The following is a 19,655-nucleotide window of genomic DNA, read 5'->3' as shown; positions in this document are numbered from 1 at the left end:
ATTTAATCAAATACATGTTGATCTTATTCTTTGAAAGGAATTCAATCCTGCTTCTATTCAAGCTGATAAATACTCTTAAAGTATATTCTCAGCCCGAGAATGTTGTTTTAAAGATATTCCAGATTCCATGGTATTATTATTAGTGATTACTCAGTGATTTATTTCAGGCCAGAAATCAATGACAGAAGCCTGAAACCGATCGGTTCTGATCACAGATCATTTCCAGTCTAAAACGGAGTTTGATGAACGAATGAATGTTTCAAATGTTGGAATCATTTGTTACATTTCTACTGCGTTTCTTTTTTTACCTTTTTAACATTATTTTATTTTATTTTGAGGCGGGGCACCAGCTCCCCTGCAGGGACCCTCGGCAGCCCTGAAGCTGGAGTGACAATATTTTCTAATTTTTTTCTACAATGATTTTTATCATAATCTTACAAAGAGCAAGTTGCTCCTTTTATTTCCTCTGTCCAGTTTGAACACCTTTACATTCCAGGAGGAACAAGGGATGGAACGGCTCCTCCCTCCGGCCTGCTGCTCACTAAATGCTACTTTAGAGACTCTAAACTAAACGCTAGTCTAGAGACTCTAAACTAGCATTTTACTTTAGAGACTCTAAACTATCGTTTTAGTTTCGAGTCTCTAAACGTCTGAAATGTTTGGCTGATAAACACTCGAGGTCGTGACGTCGTCACAAAGCGTTGACTAAGAGCTGAGCTGATTCAACCGCTTTTATTGTAACTGATTGTTGGTCCCATTTCAAAAGACAACTCTTTCTTCTCTGATTATTCTCTCCTGCTGAGCGTCTTCAGAGTTTACTCAGTCCAGTATTTAGAAGTCCTTCGGTTGTGTATTCCTGGACAAACGCTACGCTGGAATGTATTTAGTGTTCAACGCCGCGACCCGCAAGCTGGATAACGCTGGAGACGATGGATGGATGATGGATGGACGGATGGAGGGATGGATGGATGGATGGACGGACGGAGGGATGGATGGATGGATGGACGGACGGAGGGAGGGATGGATGGACGGATGGAGGGATGATGGTTGGCTGGACGGATGGACGGAGGGAGGGAGGGACGAATTATGGATGGATGGATGGACGGACGGACGGATGGATGATGGATGGATGGACGGATGGATGAATTATGGACGGATGGACTATGGATGGATGGAAGGGCGGAGGGACGGACGGACGGAGGGACGGACGGACGGAAGCTAGCCGACACCCAGCGGTATGACATCACTTCCTCCTGGCTCCTGGGTCTTGCTGCTCTTTGCTGGGGGGTTTGGAGGTGCTGATCAGAGGCTCGAGGCCCAGATGAGCTGCCCCGGCTCCGGGACACGCAGCCCCTCCCTGGGTTATAGATTTACCCATCAGCCCCTGCTGCCTCCCGTGCTCGTTGCTGCCGTTGAGCCAGGCACTAGCGGGGGTCATCAGGACCGTCGAGTCGGTGTTGATTGGTTGATGGCTGCTTGGCGTGTTTTCACCTGCTCTCTGCTGTGTGTTTCCAGAGGAAGGCTTCGCCTACAGGAGCCCAGACCAGGACGACTGTCACAGACCTGGGACCCCGGACTCAGAGGCCCCCGACGGACCCTACAGCAGCGAGGAGAGCAGCTCGGCCCTGCCCAGCAATGGAGACAGAGATCTAGGGCAACACAGCGACCAGGACCCCGAGCAGAGATGTCCCGAGCCCCGGGGGAGGTCCCGAAGGCCAGATCCCCGATTGTCCAGAACAATGGTCTCCAGGGCACGCAGGGCAAGCCCAAAAGGAAGCGCTCGGGCTCAGACTCCAAGTCGGGAAAGCCCCGCAGGGCCCGGACTGCCTTCACCTACGAACAGCTGGTGGCACTGGAAAACAAGTTCAAGTCCACGCGCTACCTGTCGGTGTGCGAGCGGCTCAACCTGGCCCTGTCCCTGTCCCTCACCGAGACCCAGGTCAAGATCTGGTTCCAGAACCGTCGGACCAAGTGGAAGAAACAGAACCCGGGAGCCGACACCTCGGCCCCGACCGGTGCAGGAGGAGTAGGAGGAGGTGGCGGTGCAGGAGGCCTGGGGAGCCTCAGCCCGCTCAGTCAGTCCCCCCGATGGGCGGGCACCTGGCCATGCACGCTGGCTACGCCGGCCACCATCACCCCCCCGCCGGGAGCCTGGTCCAGCTGCCGTTTCTCACCGCCAGCCACGTCCTGTCCCCCTTCATGCTCGGGACGCAGAGCTACGCCGCTCCGGCCTTCTACAGCACACACCTGTAGACAGCAGACCCCCGCTTGGACTGCCCCCCCCCCCCCCCCCCCCCCATGCTCTCCGTTCTACTTGGAGGCTTTAATTTTCAACGGATTATTTTGATAGAATGTGAATATCTACCAGAAACTGTACATAAATCTGTTTTAGCTATCAACGCGAAACGCATGTGATAGAACTAGTTCATTTCCTTGTTTTATAAAACGTATGAATATTGATCGTGTATTTACGACGTAAGGAATGACGTCAGTAACGTGTAACTCCAGCTGTGCTCCTTTTCATTTCTGTTGTTTACAACCCTTGAATGTACCGACCGTCCGTCAGTATGATTCTTTAATAATAAAACCAACACTGACCACTCAGTCTGACAGCGTGACGCGTCTGCGTCTGTCCACTAGAGGCGCCGTAGAGCGCTGCTGACCTGTTTCAGCTGTTGGAGAGGATTTTTATTTTTGCTTTCTTCCTCATAGATAACATGAACTTTGTGACGCAGAAGTCCATCCAGGTAAGAAAGGATGAGTCACAATCACTCTTCTGAACACCTGCTGTCCCGCTGGATCCCTGCAGAAGCAGGCGGGATGCACTCTGTTAGCTCACAATAAACTTTCAAAATGAAAAAAAAAATGACAATCATATTTAAAATGTCAGAAAAATGCTTTTGTTCGGTTGTGTGTGATTCCAGCTTCATATCTGACAGAAGACGAGCTATCGGCTGAAACGTTCTCATTTCCATCACGAGCCTTCGAGAACTCTACCCCAGCCCCAGCCACTGCCCCAGCCACTGCCCCTACCCCAGCCCCTACCCCAGCCCCTACCCCCAGCCCCTGCCCGGCCACTGCCCCTACCCCAGCCCCTACCCCAGCCACTGCCCCTACCCCAGCCCCTACCCCAGCCACTGCCCCTACCCCAGCCCCTACCCCAGCCACTGCCCCTACCCCAGCCCCTACCCCAGCCACTGCCCCTACCCCAGCCCCTACCCCAGCCACCGCGGCTGTGGCTCGGTTGGTAGAGTGGGTCGTCCAGTGATCAGAAGGTCGGTGGTTCGAATCCCAGCTCTGACTGTCCGCATGTCGAAGTGTCCTTGGGCAAGACACTAAACCCCAAATTGCTCCCAGTGGGTCTGGCAGCACCTTGCATGGCAGCAGTCGCCCACTGGAGGGTGAATGGGTGAATGTGAGGCCTCATGTAAAGCGCTTTGAGCACCGCGAAGCGGTGGAAAAAGCGCTGTGTAAGTGCAGTCCATTTACCATTTACTGCCCCTACCCCTACCCCAGCCCCTGCCCCTACCCCAGCCTGTCGTCATACAGCTCCAGTGGGTTTCACCACAAACCTGAAGGTCTCCAGCAGCGGTCCAGGGTGGGCTCCCCCCGGCCATTTTACACTCAAGTAGGATACAAAATGAAAACACTTCTGAAACACACTGGAAGATCCAGTATTTCTGGAGACGACTCCAGACCGCTGAGTACTGAAGTAACTTTGAAGAAAAGGAAGCGGACACCCAAAATGAAAATACAGTCGCTGTTCTGAAGACGTCTGTCAGTCCAACTCCCCTGAAGCAGGTTCTGCTTTTATCACGTAAACTTAACGACTCCACAGACTCGTTCGTCTCCAGACGTCCTGACGTCCGACATGATTCAACTTCATAAACACGAGGACCGTTGTTAGAGGTTTGCTGAAGCGTCAGCGTGGTTCGGATAATGACTCCATTATGGGTGAACCGTTCCTCTCAGCTCATCACGTTGGAGCAGAACAAAGACACCGGATCAGGATTATGTGTCCTACTAATTCTTTTTAGCTAATCTAGCACAAGCATAAACAAGAAAGGCATGAATATCAATCCTATTGAAAAGTGGATTTTGGTGATGCAAAGGCAACAAAAGACTGAAAAATGTTAGAAGTGTTATTTTATTTTGGGCTACCAGATCATTGATGCGTGTCAGAAGCTGCACAGATATGATCCACAAACACATTCAATCATATAACCACCGGTTGAGGGTCTTGGTTCACCGCGGTGCACCTTCCTGGATGACGTGTCCTTCACGCTGGAGGTCAGCTGAAAGCGTAGTTGAACTGGTTGGAGAACTTGTCATGCTTCCTCCTGTCAGCTTTACTCATGACCTGAGCTACTCGGCGCATGGCGGCCCTGGAGGACAAAGGGCAAGACGGGAAGACAGGAGACTTTAATGAAGCACACTGACGTAAGGGGACAACCATCCGGCGACCGTTTCAGGAGATGTGGCTGATACATATTTAGAATGTCATTGAGGGAGAGGCCTTTAGATCAAGGTGCACGACAAGAAGACCCGGTTTCAATGTTTAGAGCAGTCCAGTCCAGTCCGTCCACCAGTACTACTGGTTTATGGTCAGGACTGGTCTCAGTTGGGCAAGACCAGGATGAGAGACTAAAACTGGACTTTCTGCAAATCTCTAAAGCTGCTGAATGAAATCTCGACGAGGACTTTGGAATCAAATTCTGATTCAGAACCGCTTCTAGACATCTGATTCCATCATGATCCCGTTGGCTGATTCCTAAATACATGAAGGTCCAGTCCAGAGGTGGTGCGGTGTCTGGCGTCTGCCTCACAGGGTGGGTGGGTTCTTTAACCCCCTTTCTTAGCGGGCGGGACTAAACGCCGCCACCCACACCATGTACCAATCAGTGAATCGTTCACGCTCCGACATGCTGCACCGCCCGTCTTCCTCACACTCTTCCTCAACCTGAGACGAAGCCGGCAGCGCCTCGCCCCATCAGTGAAGTGAAGATTAAACACACCCGAGCAAACAATGATCTGGTATCTCGCAGGATCCTGGTTAGCCAGATGCTATGCTAGCAGTGCTGTATGACGTTGCTCTTTGCTGCGTTTCTCTATCGCTGCGTGTCGGTAGGACTTCGTGAAGCACCGACTAGCTCTGGTAATGACAGGTGCAATAGCAGCACGACGCCAGACGGCCTGCTGTGAGCCGCTGGACCGCTTCAGCTGTGCAGAGACATTATTCAGTCCAAGGTTGATGCCAGAGAAAACCACGGGAGAGGAGCGGGCTGGCCAGCCCACGTGCTGACGGTCCTCATGTTTATGAAGTTAATTATAACAGAGTGCTCTGATCTATGTCATCGCTATGATCCATAAGAATCAGATTTGGTGTCCCTGAAGCAATAGGTTTGGTGTCCCTGAAGCCATATACGGCCCGGGGGCCGTATATGGCCCCCGGGCCGTAGTTTGCCCATGTCTGGCGTAGACTGCCCCGTCTGTAGCCCCGAGGCTAACGTTACAGATCTGGGTCAATGGCGTAGACAGCTACAAGCTAACAAGGTGAACATATCCATTTGTAAACGGTCATTTTTGTTGTTAGCTTGTACTTGTAATAACAATAGAGACCGATTCTATTCTGTGTTCCTGCCCTGCCAGATAACTTGGCAGATGCTTGCCTATGAAGTGGATCCAGTACTGAGGACTGAAAGGCAAGACCATGTCCCTCTAAGTACGTGGAGTTCAAGAGATGCCTTACTTGTTGAAGACCTTTTTCTCCAGCCTGGAACGGGACGTGTTTGTGCTCTTCTTCAGGTCACTGAGGTTTGGGTACTTCTTCTTCTTGCCTTTGCCTTTTCTAAGCAGCCTATCAGAACCCAGGTTTTCTCCTGTTGCTGCCTCGATGTCTCGCATGAGCTCAGCATCACGCCAATCTGCAACACAAGGAGAAGATCTGAGAACCAGCAACCACCGGAGACAACCTCTCAGGGTGGTCGACAGCACAAGAACACACACACTGTGTAAACGGGCAGAATGACAGAAATGAGGCGGTGATCGGATTCTGTGGTGTTACTGAAAGGTTCCACCGCCGACCTCTGCCCCAGCATACACACTACAGTGTTTAGGAACTGTTTAAAAAGTGTTGCGGTATAAATACAGAACTTTTCACAATGTTAAGAATTAGCTTCTGGGCTCTGGCAAGTAAAAAAGGCCTGAAATTCAACAAGTTGTTATTTTTGGGAGCGCTGTTCCTTTACATCTAATTCATGTGTCAAACTCAAGCCAGAGAGCCAAATATGGCCCTCCACATCATTTTATGTGGCCCTCGAGAGCTTCAAAGGTCTGATTGTGTTACAATAAATCAGTGAAAAGCTGACCATAAACTATTAACAATGCATGCAGATTCTGTTACCTGTGAAGTGACGACATCCTGCCACTAGATTCCAATGTATCCTTATCAACGTGATTTTCAACAAGTGGTATTTAGAAATAAAAATGATCTCAAAATGTCCAAGAAGAGTAAAATTGATGGATGGAAGATGAGTGCTTGTGCTTCGAGGGAGAAACCAGTATGTCTTGTGTGATGAGGTGCTGTCGGTTGTCAAAGAGTACAATCTCGTCAGCATTTTGACAGAAAACCCGGAGCTACGTATGCATTCCCACGTTAGCCTTCCAGATTAAACACGGAGCTACGTATGCATTCCCACGTTAGCCTTCCAGATTAAACACGGAGCTACGTATGCATTCCCACGTTAGCCTTCCAGATAAAACACGGAGCTACGTATGCATTCCCACGTTAGCCTTCCAGATAAAACACGGAGCTACGCATGCATTCCCACGTTAGCCTTCCAGATAAAACCCGGAGCTACGTATGCATTCCCACGTTAGCCTTCCAGATCAAACACGGAGCTACGTATGCATTCCCACGTTAGCTTTCCAGATAAAACACGGAGCTACGTATGCATTCCCACGTTAGCCTTCTAGATAAAACACGGAGCTACGTATGCATTCCCACGTTAGCTTTCCAGATAAAACACGGAGCTACATATGCATTCCCACGTTAGCTTTCCAGATAAAACACGGAGCTACATATGCATTCCCACGTTAGCCTTCTAGATAAAACACGGAGCTACGTATGCATTCCCACGTTAGCCTTCCAGATAAAACCCGGAGCTACGTATGCATTCCCACGTTAGCCTTCCAGATAAAACCCGGAGCTACGTATGCATTCCCACGTTAGCTTTCCAGATGAAACACGGAGCTACGTATGCATTCCTACGTTAGCCTTCCAGATAAAACACGGAGCTACGTATGCATTCCCACGTTAGCCTTCCAGATTAAACAAGGAGCTACGTATGCATTCCCACGTTAGCCTTCCAGATTAAACACGGAGCTACGTATGCATTCCCACGTTAGCCTTCCAGATTAAACACGGAGCTACGTATGCATTCCCACGTTAGCTTTCCAGATAAAACACGGAGCTACATATGCATTCCCACGTTAGCCTTCTAGATAAAACACGGAGCTACGTATGCATTCCCACGTTAGCCTTCCAGATAAAACCCGGAGCTACATATGCATTCCCACGTTAGCCTTCCAGATAAAACACGGAGCTACGTATGCATTCCCACGTTAGCCTTCCAGATAAAACCCGGAGCTACGTATGCATTCCCACGTTAGCCTTCCAGATAAAACCCGGAGCTACGTATGCATTCCCACGTTAGCCTTCCAGATTAAACACAGAGCTACGTATGCATTCCCACGTTAGCCTTCCAGATAAATCACGGAGCTACGTATGCATTCCCACGTTAGCCTTCCAGATAAAACACGGAGCTACGTATGCATTCCCACGTTAGCCTTCCAGATAAAACCCGGAGCTACGTATGCATTCCCACGTTAGCCTTCCAGATAAAACCCGGAGCTACGTATGCATTCCCACGTTAGCCTTCCAGATAAAACACGGAGCTACGTATGCATTCCCACGTTAGCCTTCCAGATAAAACACGGAGCTACGTATGCATTCCCACGTTAGCCTTCCAGATTAAACACGGAGCTACGTATGCATTCCCATTTAGCCTTCCAGATAAAACCCGGAGCTACGTATGCATTCCCATGTTAGCCTTCCAGATAAAACACGGAGCTACGTATGCATTCCCACGTTAGCCTTCCAGATAAAACACGGAGCTACGTATGCATTCCCACGTTAGCCTTCCAGATTAAACACAGAGCTACGTATGCATTCCCACGTTAGCCTTCCAGATTAAACACGGAGCTACGTATGCATTCCCACGTTAGCCTTCCAGATAAAACACGGAGCTACATATGCATTCCCACGTTAGCCTTCCAGATAAAACCCGGAGCTACGTATGCATTCCCACGTTAGCCTTCCAGATAAAACCCGGAGCTACGTATGCATTCCCACGTTAGCCTTCCAGATAAAACCCGGAGCTACGTATGCATTCCCACATTAGCCTTCCAGATAAAACACGGAGCTACGTATGCATTCCCACGTTAGCCTTCCAGATAAAACCCGGAGCTACGTATGCATTCCCACGTTAGCCTTCCAGATAAAACCCGGAGCTACGTATGCATTCCCACGTTAGCCTTCCAGATAAAACCCGGAGCTACGTATGCATTCCCACGTTAGCCTTCCAGATTAAACACAGAGCTACGTATGCATTCCCACGTTAGCCTTCCAGATAAATCACGGAGCTACGTATGCATTCCCACGTTAGCCTTCCAGATAAAACACGGAGCTACGTATGCATTCCCACGTTAGCCTTCCAGATAAAACCCGGAGCTACGTATGCATTCCCACGTTAGCCTTCCAGATAAAACCCGGAGCTACGTATGCATTCCCACGTTAGCCTTCCAGATAAAACACGGAGCTACGTATGCATTCCCACGTTAGCCTTCCAGATAAAACACGGAGCTACGTATGCATTCCCACGTTAGCCTTCCAGATTAAACACGGAGCTACGTATGCATTCCCACGTTAGCCTTCCAGATAAAACCCGGAGCTACGTATGCATTCCCACGTTAGCCTTCCAGATAAAACCCGGAGCTACGTATGCATTCCCACGTTAGCCTTCCAGATTAAACACAGAGCTACGTATGCATTCCCACGTTAGCCTTCCAGATAAATCACGGAGCTACGTATGCATTCCCACGTTAGCCTTCCAGATAAAACACGGAGCTACGTATGCATTCCCACGTTAGCCTTCCAGATAAAACCCGGAGCTACGTATGCATTCCCACGTTAGCCTTCCAGATAAAACCCGGAGCTACGTATGCATTCCCACGTTAGCCTTCCAGATAAAACACGGAGCTACGTATGCATTCCCACGTTAGCCTTCCAGATAAAACACGGAGCTACGTATGCATTCCCACGTTAGCCTTCCAGATTAAACACGGAGCTACGTATGCATTCCCATTTAGCCTTCCAGATAAAACCCGGAGCTACGTATGCATTCCCATGTTAGCCTTCCAGATAAAACACGGAGCTACGTATGCATTCCCACGTTAGCCTTCCAGATAAAACACGGAGCTACGTATGCATTCCCACGTTAGCCTTCCAGATTAAACACAGAGCTACGTATGCATTCCCACGTTAGCCTTCCAGATTAAACACGGAGCTACGTATGCATTCCCACGTTAGCCTTCCAGATAAAACACGGAGCTACATATGCATTCCCACGTTAGCCTTCCAGATAAAACCCGGAGCTACGTATGCATTCCCACGTTAGCCTTCCAGATAAAACCCGGAGCTACGTATGCATTCCCACGTTAGCCTTCCAGATAAAACCCGGAGCTACGTATGCATTCCCACATTAGCCTTCCAGATAAAACACGGAGCTACGTATGCATTCCCACGTTAGCCTTCCAGATAAAACCCGGAGCTACGTATGCATTCCCACGTTAGCCTTCCAGATAAAACCCGGAGCTACGTATGCATTCCCACGTTAGCCTTCCAGATTAAACACAGAGCTACGTATGCATTCCCACGTTAGCCTTCCAGATAAATCACGGAGCTACGTATGCATTCCCACGTTAGCCTTCCAGATAAAACACGGAGCTACGTATGCATTCCCACGTTAGCCTTCCAGATAAAACCCGGAGCTACGTATGCATTCCCACGTTAGCCTTCCAGATAAAACCCGGAGCTACGTATGCATTCCCACGTTAGCCTTCCAGATAAAACACGGAGCTACGTATGCATTCCCACGTTAGCCTTCCAGATAGAACACGGAGCTTCGTATGCATTCCCACGTTAGCCTTCCAGATTAAACACGGAGCTACGTATGCATTCCCATTTAGCCTTCCAGATAAAACCCGGAGCTACGTATGCATTCCCATGTTAGCCTTCCAGATAAAACACGGAGCTACGTATGCATTCCCACGTTAGCCTTCCAGATAAAACACGGAGCTACGTATGCATTCCCACGTTAGCCTTCCAGATAAAACACGGAGCTACGTATGCATTCCCACATTAGCCTTCCAGATAAAACCCGGAGCTACGTATGCATTCCCACGTTAGCCTTCCAGATAAAACCCGGAGCTACGTATGCATTCCCACGTTAGCCTTCCAGATAAATCACGGAGCTACGTATGCATTCCCACGTTAGCCTTCCAGATAAAACACGGAGCTATGTATGCATTCCCACGTTAGCCTTCCAGATAAAACACGGAGCTATGTATGCATTCCCACGTTAGCCTTCCAGATAAAACACGGAGCTACGTATGCATTCCCACGTTAGCCTTCCAGATAAAACACGGAGCTACGTATGCATTCCCACGTTAGCCTTCCAGATAAATCACGGAGCTACGTATGCATTCCCACGTTAGCCTTCCAGATAAAACACGGAGCTATGTATGCATTCCCACGTTAGCCTTCCAGATAAAACACGGAGCTATGTATGCATTCCCACGTTAGCCTTCCAGATAAAACACGGAGCTACGTATGCATTCCCACGTTAGCCTTCCAGATAAAACACGGAGCTACGTATGCATTCCCACATTAGCCTTCCAGATAAATACAGCATTGTCCTACTTTGGATCCAGAAGAGATCCTGGCTTCTTGGTTACTTTGAAATGTTCTTTAACATTACAGTCAATGGAGCTTCAAAATGTGTTCCTCAATATCTCGGTTGATTATTGACCGATGTTTATGGGATTTGGCACAGCCATGTAGGGTGGGGGTCTCAGTCTCACCACCGAATTTCAGTCCAGTGTCCTGACTGTGGCTGAGAAAGAGGACGCGTCTCGTTCATGACGCACGGCGGTGGAATTACGGATAAACCTGCAGCAATGCAAAGTAATTACTCTGTGAGGGTGACGGGATTGAAGCCTGTCAAAACACTGACCCCAACTCAGTGTGTGTGTGAAGGGGGGTTATTAATCAAGTGGTCTGACCCTGAGTCTGACTGGACCTTCAACTATCCCTCATTACACACACACACACACACACACAGGAGCAGTAATTGAAAAACAGCTGGTGTGTTTAAAAGAATCAGAAGAGGAGCAGCTGCATTTCCATTGTTGTCTCAGAGTCCCAGTTGTCCCAGTTTACTCTGTTGTTGACATCTTCGAGCAGTCTGAGTGAAAAGTAAAGATTTAAACACAAAGAAAATAGAAATAAGAAAGCAGCAGAGATGAAAGCCCGAGTAATCAGTGCTGCAGCAGGGCCCTGTCCTCCGTCAACACCTCGTAGTCCCTCCAGCTGGGTCTCTGTGTGTGTGAGGACAGAGGACAGAGGACAGAGGACAGAGGAGAAGGTGGCGATGGAGGTCTGGGTGTCTTCTACCTGCAGGGTTCTCCAGGACCGTTTGACCACACAGCTCTGGTGCCGTCAGGGCGTCTGTCCTCACCGCTACGTTCAACATGTCCACAACACAACCCTGCAGCATCATCATCATCATCATCATCATGGCTAAACTTCCTTCCAGTTGTTCTCCACGTAGAACCCTTTCATGTTCCTCTCATCATGAATGATGCAGAACCAGAACTCAGCAAAGTTCTCAAATCCTGGAAAACACCTTTATGTCGCTTTGACAACTGTCCTCACCGGACCTGTACTACTGTATATTTATGTGTGTGTGGCTGAATAGGTGGGCGGAGTCCAGTGGTCCATCAGCCCCCCCCCTGAGATTGATGTGTGTGTCTCTAGGTGTGAGATTGACTCAGAGATCAATAGTGTAGGGTCTATCATCTATCATCTATAATCTATCATCTATAATCTGTCATCTATCATCTATAATCTACAAACTATCATCTATAATCTATCATCTATAATCTATAATCTATCAACTATCATCTATAATCAATCATCTATAATCTATAATCTATCATCTACAATCTATCTATAATCTATCATCTATCATCTATCATCTATCATCTATAATCTATCATCTATCATCTATCATCTATAAACTATCATCTATCATCTATAATCTATAATCTATCAACTATCATCTATCATCTATCATCTATAATCTATAAACTATCATCTATAATCTATCATCTATAATCTATAATCTATCATCTATAATCTATCAACTATAATCTATAATCTATAATCTATCAACTATCATCTATAATCTATCATCTACAATCTATCTATAATCTATCATCTATCATCTATAATCTATCATCTATAATCTATAATCTATAATCTATCATCTATCATCTATCATCTATAATCTATCATCTATCATCTATAATCTATCAACTATCATCTATCATCTATCATCTATCATCTATCATCTATCATCTATCATCTATAATCTATCATCTATAATCTATAATCTATAATCAGTCCCAACAAGGTCCCCCACTGAGCAAACACACCGGAGCTAAACTCATTTGTGAAGACATGATGTGGCTGAACTGTCCCTGGTGAGGAGCAGACCGACGTCCCTCCACCGACGTCCCCTCCACCGACGTCCCTCCACCGACGTCCCCTCCACCGACGTCCCTCCACCTACGTCCCCTCCACCGACGTCCCTCCACCTACGTCCCTCCACCGACGTCCCCTCCACCGACGTCCCTCCACCTACGTCCCCTCCACCTACGTCCCTCCACCTACGTCCCCTCCACCAACGTCCCCCACCGACGTCCCCTCCACCGACGTCCCTCCACCGACGTCCCCTCCACCGACGTCCCCTCCACCGACGTCCCCTCCACCGACGTCCCTCCACCTACGTCCCCTCCACCGACGTCCATCCACCTACGTCCCCTCCACCTACGTCCCTCCACTGACATCCCTCCACCGACGTCCCCTCCACCGACGTCCCCTCCACCGACGTCCCTCCACCGACGTCCCCTCCACCGACGTCCCCTCCACCGACGTCCCTCCACCGACGTCCCCTCCACCGACGTCCCCTCCACCGATGTCCCCTCCACCAACATCCCCCACCGACGTCCCCTCCACCTACGTCCCTCCACCGACGTCCCCTCCACCTACGTCCCTCCACCTACGTCCCCTCCACCTACGTCCCTCCACCGACGTCCCCTCCACCGACGTCCCCTCCACCGACGTCCCCTCCACCTACGTCCCTCCACCGACGTCCCCTCCACCTACGTCCCTCCACCTACGTCCCTCCACCGACGTCCCCTCCACCTACGTCCCTCCACCGACGTCCCCTCCACCGACGTCCCTCCACCTACATCCGAGACGATGTCCAACTGAAGAGACCGGCAGCAGCATGCCTCAAACTGGTGATGTGCTCCGCAATCAACCAGAAGAGACGAGTGACATCACAGGCTAGTTGATGACATCACTGAGTAAATGAAGTGCCGCTGACCAAGACTGTGGCTCTGAGCCAATCAGAAGCAATAAATGGGACTCAACCATAAACAGCCAGAAAGGGGGGGTGGAGTCTGGTTGAACTCCAGAGACGCCGTAAACAGCCTCAGATAACGGAGGACGCCCCGTTTCCTTCTTCCCTTCGTCCTATCACAGAGACACCTGATACTCTCCTCCCCCCGTTCCAGCCTGCCTGCACACGATTCTTCACCTCCTTTCCACATTCTCTCCATCACTCTGCTCTGTTGACCCGAGGTACCTGAAGTCCTCTCCCTTCTTTACGTCTCTTCCTTGTAGCTTCACTGTCCCCCCTGGGACCTTCTCATGTACACACATGTACTCTGTTTCACTCCTGCTCACCTTCATTTATTTTATTCGTTTATTTAACAGGGACATTAATAAACATTTCTGTAAATGGGCCAGAATTCTTCAGTCTCCTCCACTTTGTCCTCTGTTCTGCCTTCCTCTTCTTCATCTTCCTCACCTCCAGCCTATGCTGGCTGGCTACACTCTCTCCTACCACGACCTTAAGGTCACCGACCTCCTTTAAACTGCTCCGTCTACTCAAGATGTCCACCTGGTGCTCCTCCCTCCACTCTTGTAGGTCACCGTATGTTCTAGTCTCTTCTGGAAATAAGAACTTCTCCTTCTCCTCTAACTCACCTCCTACCTGTGGAGCGTAAGAACTTCTCCTTCTCCTCTAACTCACCTCCTACCTGTGGAGCGTAAGAACTTCTCCTTCTCCTCTAACTCACCTCCTACCTGTGGAGCGTAAGAACTTCTGCTTCACCAATTAAAACATTTGAGAGATTAATTAATTATGATCTGTAATTAATTAATCTAATTAATCTCTTTTTTAATCTCACTGAACAAATTGCTGAGAAAAGTCCTCAACTTGAAGTATTTTCATTTAAATTCATTACATTATTGTGGCAGAACAAAATATTGATTCATAACAGAAAGTATCTTTATGGTCATTGATTGTTTTGAACAGACTTGATCAGATGCAGACGTTTACATTCTTACATTCGTCCTCAGTGCTGCCTGCAATGTTTAGCTTCCACCACCAGGGGGAGTATTGCTGCTTTCTGTCGTCAACCTCCAAATAATCAGAAAATAAAGGTCCATATAAAGTGTTCCAAGTTAACACAGCAACAACACTTTTCTGATCAATACAAGTATTGAACACTGAACTTCAGATAATATAAAATAACAGACCGATCAATCACAGAGCTTTAAGTTAGCACATCAATAACAACATTGTTCATCATCACAGAATAAAGTGCTGAACTAATCAATCAATCACTTCTAGCAGGCTACAGAGACGTAGCAGCTACTCTGAGCAGACGCGGGGCGTGTCCTCCAGTTTAGCCTGGAGGAGAGCTGCACTAAGGCTCGCTAAGATGCTAACGGCCTCGCTGCTAACGTTAGCTGTAGCTGCACTCGCGACAGGGTGCGTTGCGTTCCTCACCTTGCCCCGCCCACCTACAATGGGAGCCTATCAGCTTGTAATGACAGCCAATCAGTGTCCACCTCAGGGCGTCACTGACTGCCTCCCCCTCTCAAGCACAAAAAGACCAACGCATAAAAACGGATTTTATAAAAAGGCAATACAGAAGCAGTAAAAAAATTTGATTAACGCGATTAAAAAACATAAGCTAAATGTGACTGCAGTGAATTAAGTCGATAATGTGACCCCTAAAGAAGTTATGGATTACCTGGGGCTGCAGGTCAGGTCAAGGCCTGGGGAGACGGCCGTCACTACGTCTTCAATCATTTATGTTGACCTTTGGGACACGTTTTCTTATGGCATCATTTGAAAGGACGACGATTTATCAACAACTGAAAACCTTCCTTCTGGAACAGGGGTCGGGAACCTACGGCTCGCGAGCCAGGTGTGGCTCTTTTGATGATTGCATCTGGCGCGCAGATTAAACAAAATATTCTCACGTGTTTGAATCCGTCCATCGATTTTTCACTGCTCATGTCCTGTTCAGGCCTGCAGGGACAATCGTCCATTATTTCAGAGAGCAGGTTCTGCGGTGTGTCTAATCTACTGAGCAGGGTGCAAGCTAGCCGGCAGCAACTCCGCGTGTGGACCCGGCAAGGTGGCTGTCATTCCGCTGGCTTTGCTGCCTCTTTAGCAATAGTGAGGAACGGAAAACCATTCACCGATGGCGAGTGTGCTAAAACGTTCATGCTGGATGAAGCCAATGAACTTTTTGATGATGTTCCGAACAGACACGATAATCAAACGGATACGAGACATGCCTCTGCCGGCAAGAACTGCTCGTGATCGTCCCATCGTGATGCTAAACAAAGTGGAGGAGACGCAAGTGAAGGACAAAAATGCGTCTCAGATATTCCATATCAGTGATAACGTGTGTAAAAAGACTAGATCCACATTAACAGACGCTTCCAGCGGCCCTGCTCTGTAGGGAATTCCCATAATAGAGGGAATTCCACAATAGGGTTTCACAACATATAGTTTTATTGATTATACTGATCACGTTAAAACACAGTAAAAGAACTACGCATAGATACTGATCCAAGGAGGTCTCAGGCTGGTCCTAGTCCCTCCCCCAAGGGAGGGCCATAAGCTAAGGTGTTAAAAAGAGAGAGAGCACCTGGGACGTCCACAAGGATCGGTGTTCGAACCCCAGCGCTGATTCCCTCACCAACTTGCTCCTGAATTGTTTCATCAATCGTTTAAATTCTCTTCATTGATTATACACCAACAACCGGATAAAACAACCTGACGCGTTCGTCCACAGTGTGCTGAACAACAGCTCGACTGTTGCAGGAACCTTTTAAATGGGCTCGTCTATGGGTGTGTGTGTGTGTGTGTGTGTGTGCGCGCTAGCCCTCACCAGGCTGCTCCTCCCTCTTCCTCCTCTCCTCCTGCGCCTCCCTCAGCCTGTCCTCTTCCCCGAGGGCTCGACCTTCTTCATCTCTAGGAATGATCTGGCCATGAAAAGGACACTGGAGGACAGACAGACACAGGAAGGATGTGTGGGAACCTGGAACGGAGCGGTCCAGAGCCACTGTGTGTTGTCCTCTGACCTTGTGGCGGTCCTGCCTTTGACACAGGGCACCGTTGCCCAGCGGGGCTTTACAGAAATGGCCGACAGGAGTGAAGCTGCCAGGGAAGGAGATGTAGCGGCTCTTGCTCTCTGCTAGGAGCTCCTTGTTCTCCGTCTCCTCCTCCACCTCAGTGTGGACCCAGAACTGATGCTGAGAGGCCGACCTGTAAGACGAGGACAAAGCACAGGTTCCTCATAGCGGACCCAACCCATACTGTAAGGTGTTCTAGAGCGCTGCACCAAGTAAAGCAGGCTGGAAGGTGTTCTAGAGCATTGCACCAAGTAAAACAGGCTGGAAGGTGTTCTAGAGCGTTGCACCAAGTAAAACAGGCTGGAAGGTGTTCTAGAGCGCTGCACCAAATATAACAGACTGGAAGGTGTTCTAGAGCGTTGCACCAAGTAAAACAGGCTGGAAGGTGTTCTAGAGCATTGCACCAAATATAACAGACTGTAAGGTGTTCTAGAGCATTGCACCAAGTAAAACAGGCTGGAAGGTGTTCTAGAGCATTGCACCAAATATAAAAGGCTGGAAGGTGTTCTAGAGCGTTGCACCAAGTAAAACAGGCTGGAAGGTGTTCTAGAGCGCTGCACCAAGTAAAGCAGGCTGGAAGGTGTTCTAGAGCATTGCACCAAATATAACCGGCTGGAAGGTGTTCTAGAGCATTGCACCAAATAAACCAGGCTGGAAGGTGTTCTAGAGCATTGCACCAAATATAACAGACTGGAAGGTGTTCTAGAGCGTTGCACCAAGTAAAACAGGCTGGAAGGTGTTCTAGAGCATTGCACCAAATATAACAGACTGTAAGGTGTTCTAGAGCATTGCACCAAGTAAAACAGGCTGGAAGGTGTTCTAGAGCATTGCACCAAGTAAAGCAGACTGTAAGGTGTTCTAGAGCATTGCACCAAATATAAAAGGCTGGAAGGTGTTCTAGAGCGTTGCACCAAGTAAAACAGGCTGGAAGGTGTTCTAGAGCGCTGCACCAAGTAAAGCAGGCTGGAAGGTGTTCTAGAGCATTGCACCAAATATAACCGGCTGGAAGGTGTTCTAGAGCATTGCACCAAATAAACCAGGCTGGAAGGTGTTCTAGAGCATTGTACCAAGTAAAACAGGCTGGAAGGTGTTCTAGAGCATTGTACCAAATATAACAGGCTGGAAGGTGTTCTAGAGCATTGCACCAAATACAACAGGCTGTAAGGTGTTCTAGAGCATTGCACCAAATATAACGGGCTGGAAGGTGTTCTAGAGCATTGCACCAAATATAACGGGCTAGAAGGTGTTCTAGAGCATTGCACCAAATATAACAGGCTGTAAGGTGTTCTAGAGCATTGCACCAAATAAACCAGGCTGGAAGGTGTTCTAGAGCATTGCACCAAATATAACAGGCTGTAAGGTGTTCTAGAGCATTGCGCCAAATAAACCAGGCTGGAAGGTGTTCTAGAGCATTGCACCAAATAAAACAGGCTGGAAGGTGTTCTAGAGCATTGCACCAAATAAAACAGGCTGGAAGGTGTTCTAGAGCATTGCACCAAATAAAACAAGCTGGAAGGTGTTTCATTGAAAGACACCGGAAACATCACATCTACGCTGGTGATCGGTGAGATCCAGACAATAATCAGGATCTACCGATCCAAAATGTTTCTGTAAAGTTGGATTTTCATTCAGCTGCTACACAGAAATAGAACTAGAAGCAGCTGAGGCCGCGTGTGTGCGTGTGTGTGTGTGTGTGTGTGTGTTACCTGATGATCTTGCCAGCATTGGGCTGCTCCTGGCCCCAGTAATATAAGTCTAAACCAAACGGAACAACAGGAGCATCAGCAGCCTTCTGGTCTGAACCGGGACCTGTGGACCTGCTGCTGGAGAAGAAACACATGGGGGGGGGGGGTTCTCACGTGGCAGGAAGCCTTTCAACATCATGGGGTCAGAGGGTCAGCGCTGACCCATCAGACACCAGGCTCAGAGCCTGAAGCGGACACTGACCACGTTAACAGTCAGGAGTCAAACGCGAATCTGTAGCTGGCGAGTATGTCAGCGCAGACGTGCTGAACATGTCTCTAGATTGATCTAATTAGACCACTAATTGACAGAAGGGGCCTGAATTAGTGCCTGCGTAGAAATAACATCATGTACCCCTACTGAAGTCTGAAATGATGCGGTCGAGATCCGCATGACAAATATGACAACACAGTTCCAGAGATGTCCCTCAGCCTAAAGGGCTCGAGGGGGACATTTGTTTGGGACGCTCACTGAATGGTGTAAATCTGAGTGACAACATCTGTCGAAGTCTAAATATGGCCAGAATTCAAGCTCGGTCCAAAACATAGGGAGCAGCACATCAGGACGGCCAATCAGCTGCTACTAACCATCGTGTTATATTTGGCTATAGCTAGCATTAGCTCAGTTAGCCCTGTAGCTCACAGCCTTTAAGCTGATTGGACTGTACCTGGACCACAACAGAAAGGTGGACTATGGGACGAGAGGGAGGGACGAAGGTGAAGCAGCAGACGCCGAATTAGGAGAAAGGCAGAGGAGCTGCAGGAATGGAGGATTTCTATGGACTGACTGAGGTGAGAGTAGAAAGAGAAGCCCCAACTCTTTCAGGGAGTCGAACTTAGTCTGTGGTTCAGTTAGTAGAGCGGAGAATGTGAAATGCAGAAAGTTTGCAGTCATACATGAAGAAAACATCTCTCTTGACATTTGCTGTAAACGCCATGCGGGTCACGGTGTGCAATCCCATACAGAAGAGTTGAACAAGTGTGCTTTTAAATGCAGGTCATAG

The 19,655-nt window shown here is 48.7% G+C and overlaps 2 protein-coding genes across 6 annotated transcripts in view; one reads left to right on the top strand and one right to left on the bottom strand.

Moving 5' to 3' along the window:
- The window catches only part of nkx1.2lb (NK1 transcription factor related 2-like,b), a 4,560-nt gene extending 2,307 nt beyond the window's left edge, over nt 1–2,253 (top strand). The window contains 5 exon segments of the mRNA XM_068740118.1: nt 1,369–1,421; nt 1,516–1,673; nt 1,675–1,728; nt 1,730–2,078; nt 2,081–2,253. Coding sequence (XP_068596219.1) covers nt 1,369–1,421; nt 1,516–1,673; nt 1,675–1,728; nt 1,730–2,078; nt 2,081–2,253 — 787 coding nt within the window.
- Nucleotides 2,254–4,135: 1,882 nt separating this feature from the next.
- Nucleotides 4,136–19,655, bottom strand: part of uvssa (UV-stimulated scaffold protein A) — a 38,070-nt gene continuing 22,550 nt past the window's right edge. For 4 of the 5 annotated variants that reach the window (XM_068740314.1, XM_068740316.1, XM_068740317.1 and 1 more), the window contains 5 exons: nt 18,616–18,732; nt 16,859–17,042; nt 16,666–16,777; nt 5,750–5,924; nt 4,136–4,385 (listed from right to left, as the gene is read on the bottom strand). In XM_068740314.1, the coding sequence (XP_068596415.1) occupies nt 4,292–4,385; nt 5,750–5,924; nt 16,666–16,777; nt 16,859–17,042; nt 18,616–18,732 (682 nt within the window). In that variant the 3' untranslated portion in view covers nt 4,136–4,291. The remainder of the gene's footprint in view (nt 4,386–5,749; nt 5,925–16,665; nt 16,778–16,858; nt 17,043–18,615; nt 18,733–19,655) is intronic. The other variant, XM_068740315.1, reaches the window with a different exon arrangement.

Source organism: Brachionichthys hirsutus, chromosome 6 (assembly GCF_040956055.1).
Source record: "Brachionichthys hirsutus isolate HB-005 chromosome 6, CSIRO-AGI_Bhir_v1, whole genome shotgun sequence".
Taxonomy (NCBI): Eukaryota; Metazoa; Chordata; class Actinopteri; order Lophiiformes; family Brachionichthyidae; genus Brachionichthys; species Brachionichthys hirsutus.
The sequence above is the reverse complement of the archived record's forward strand: the minus strand, read 5'-3'. Positions and strand labels throughout refer to the sequence as shown.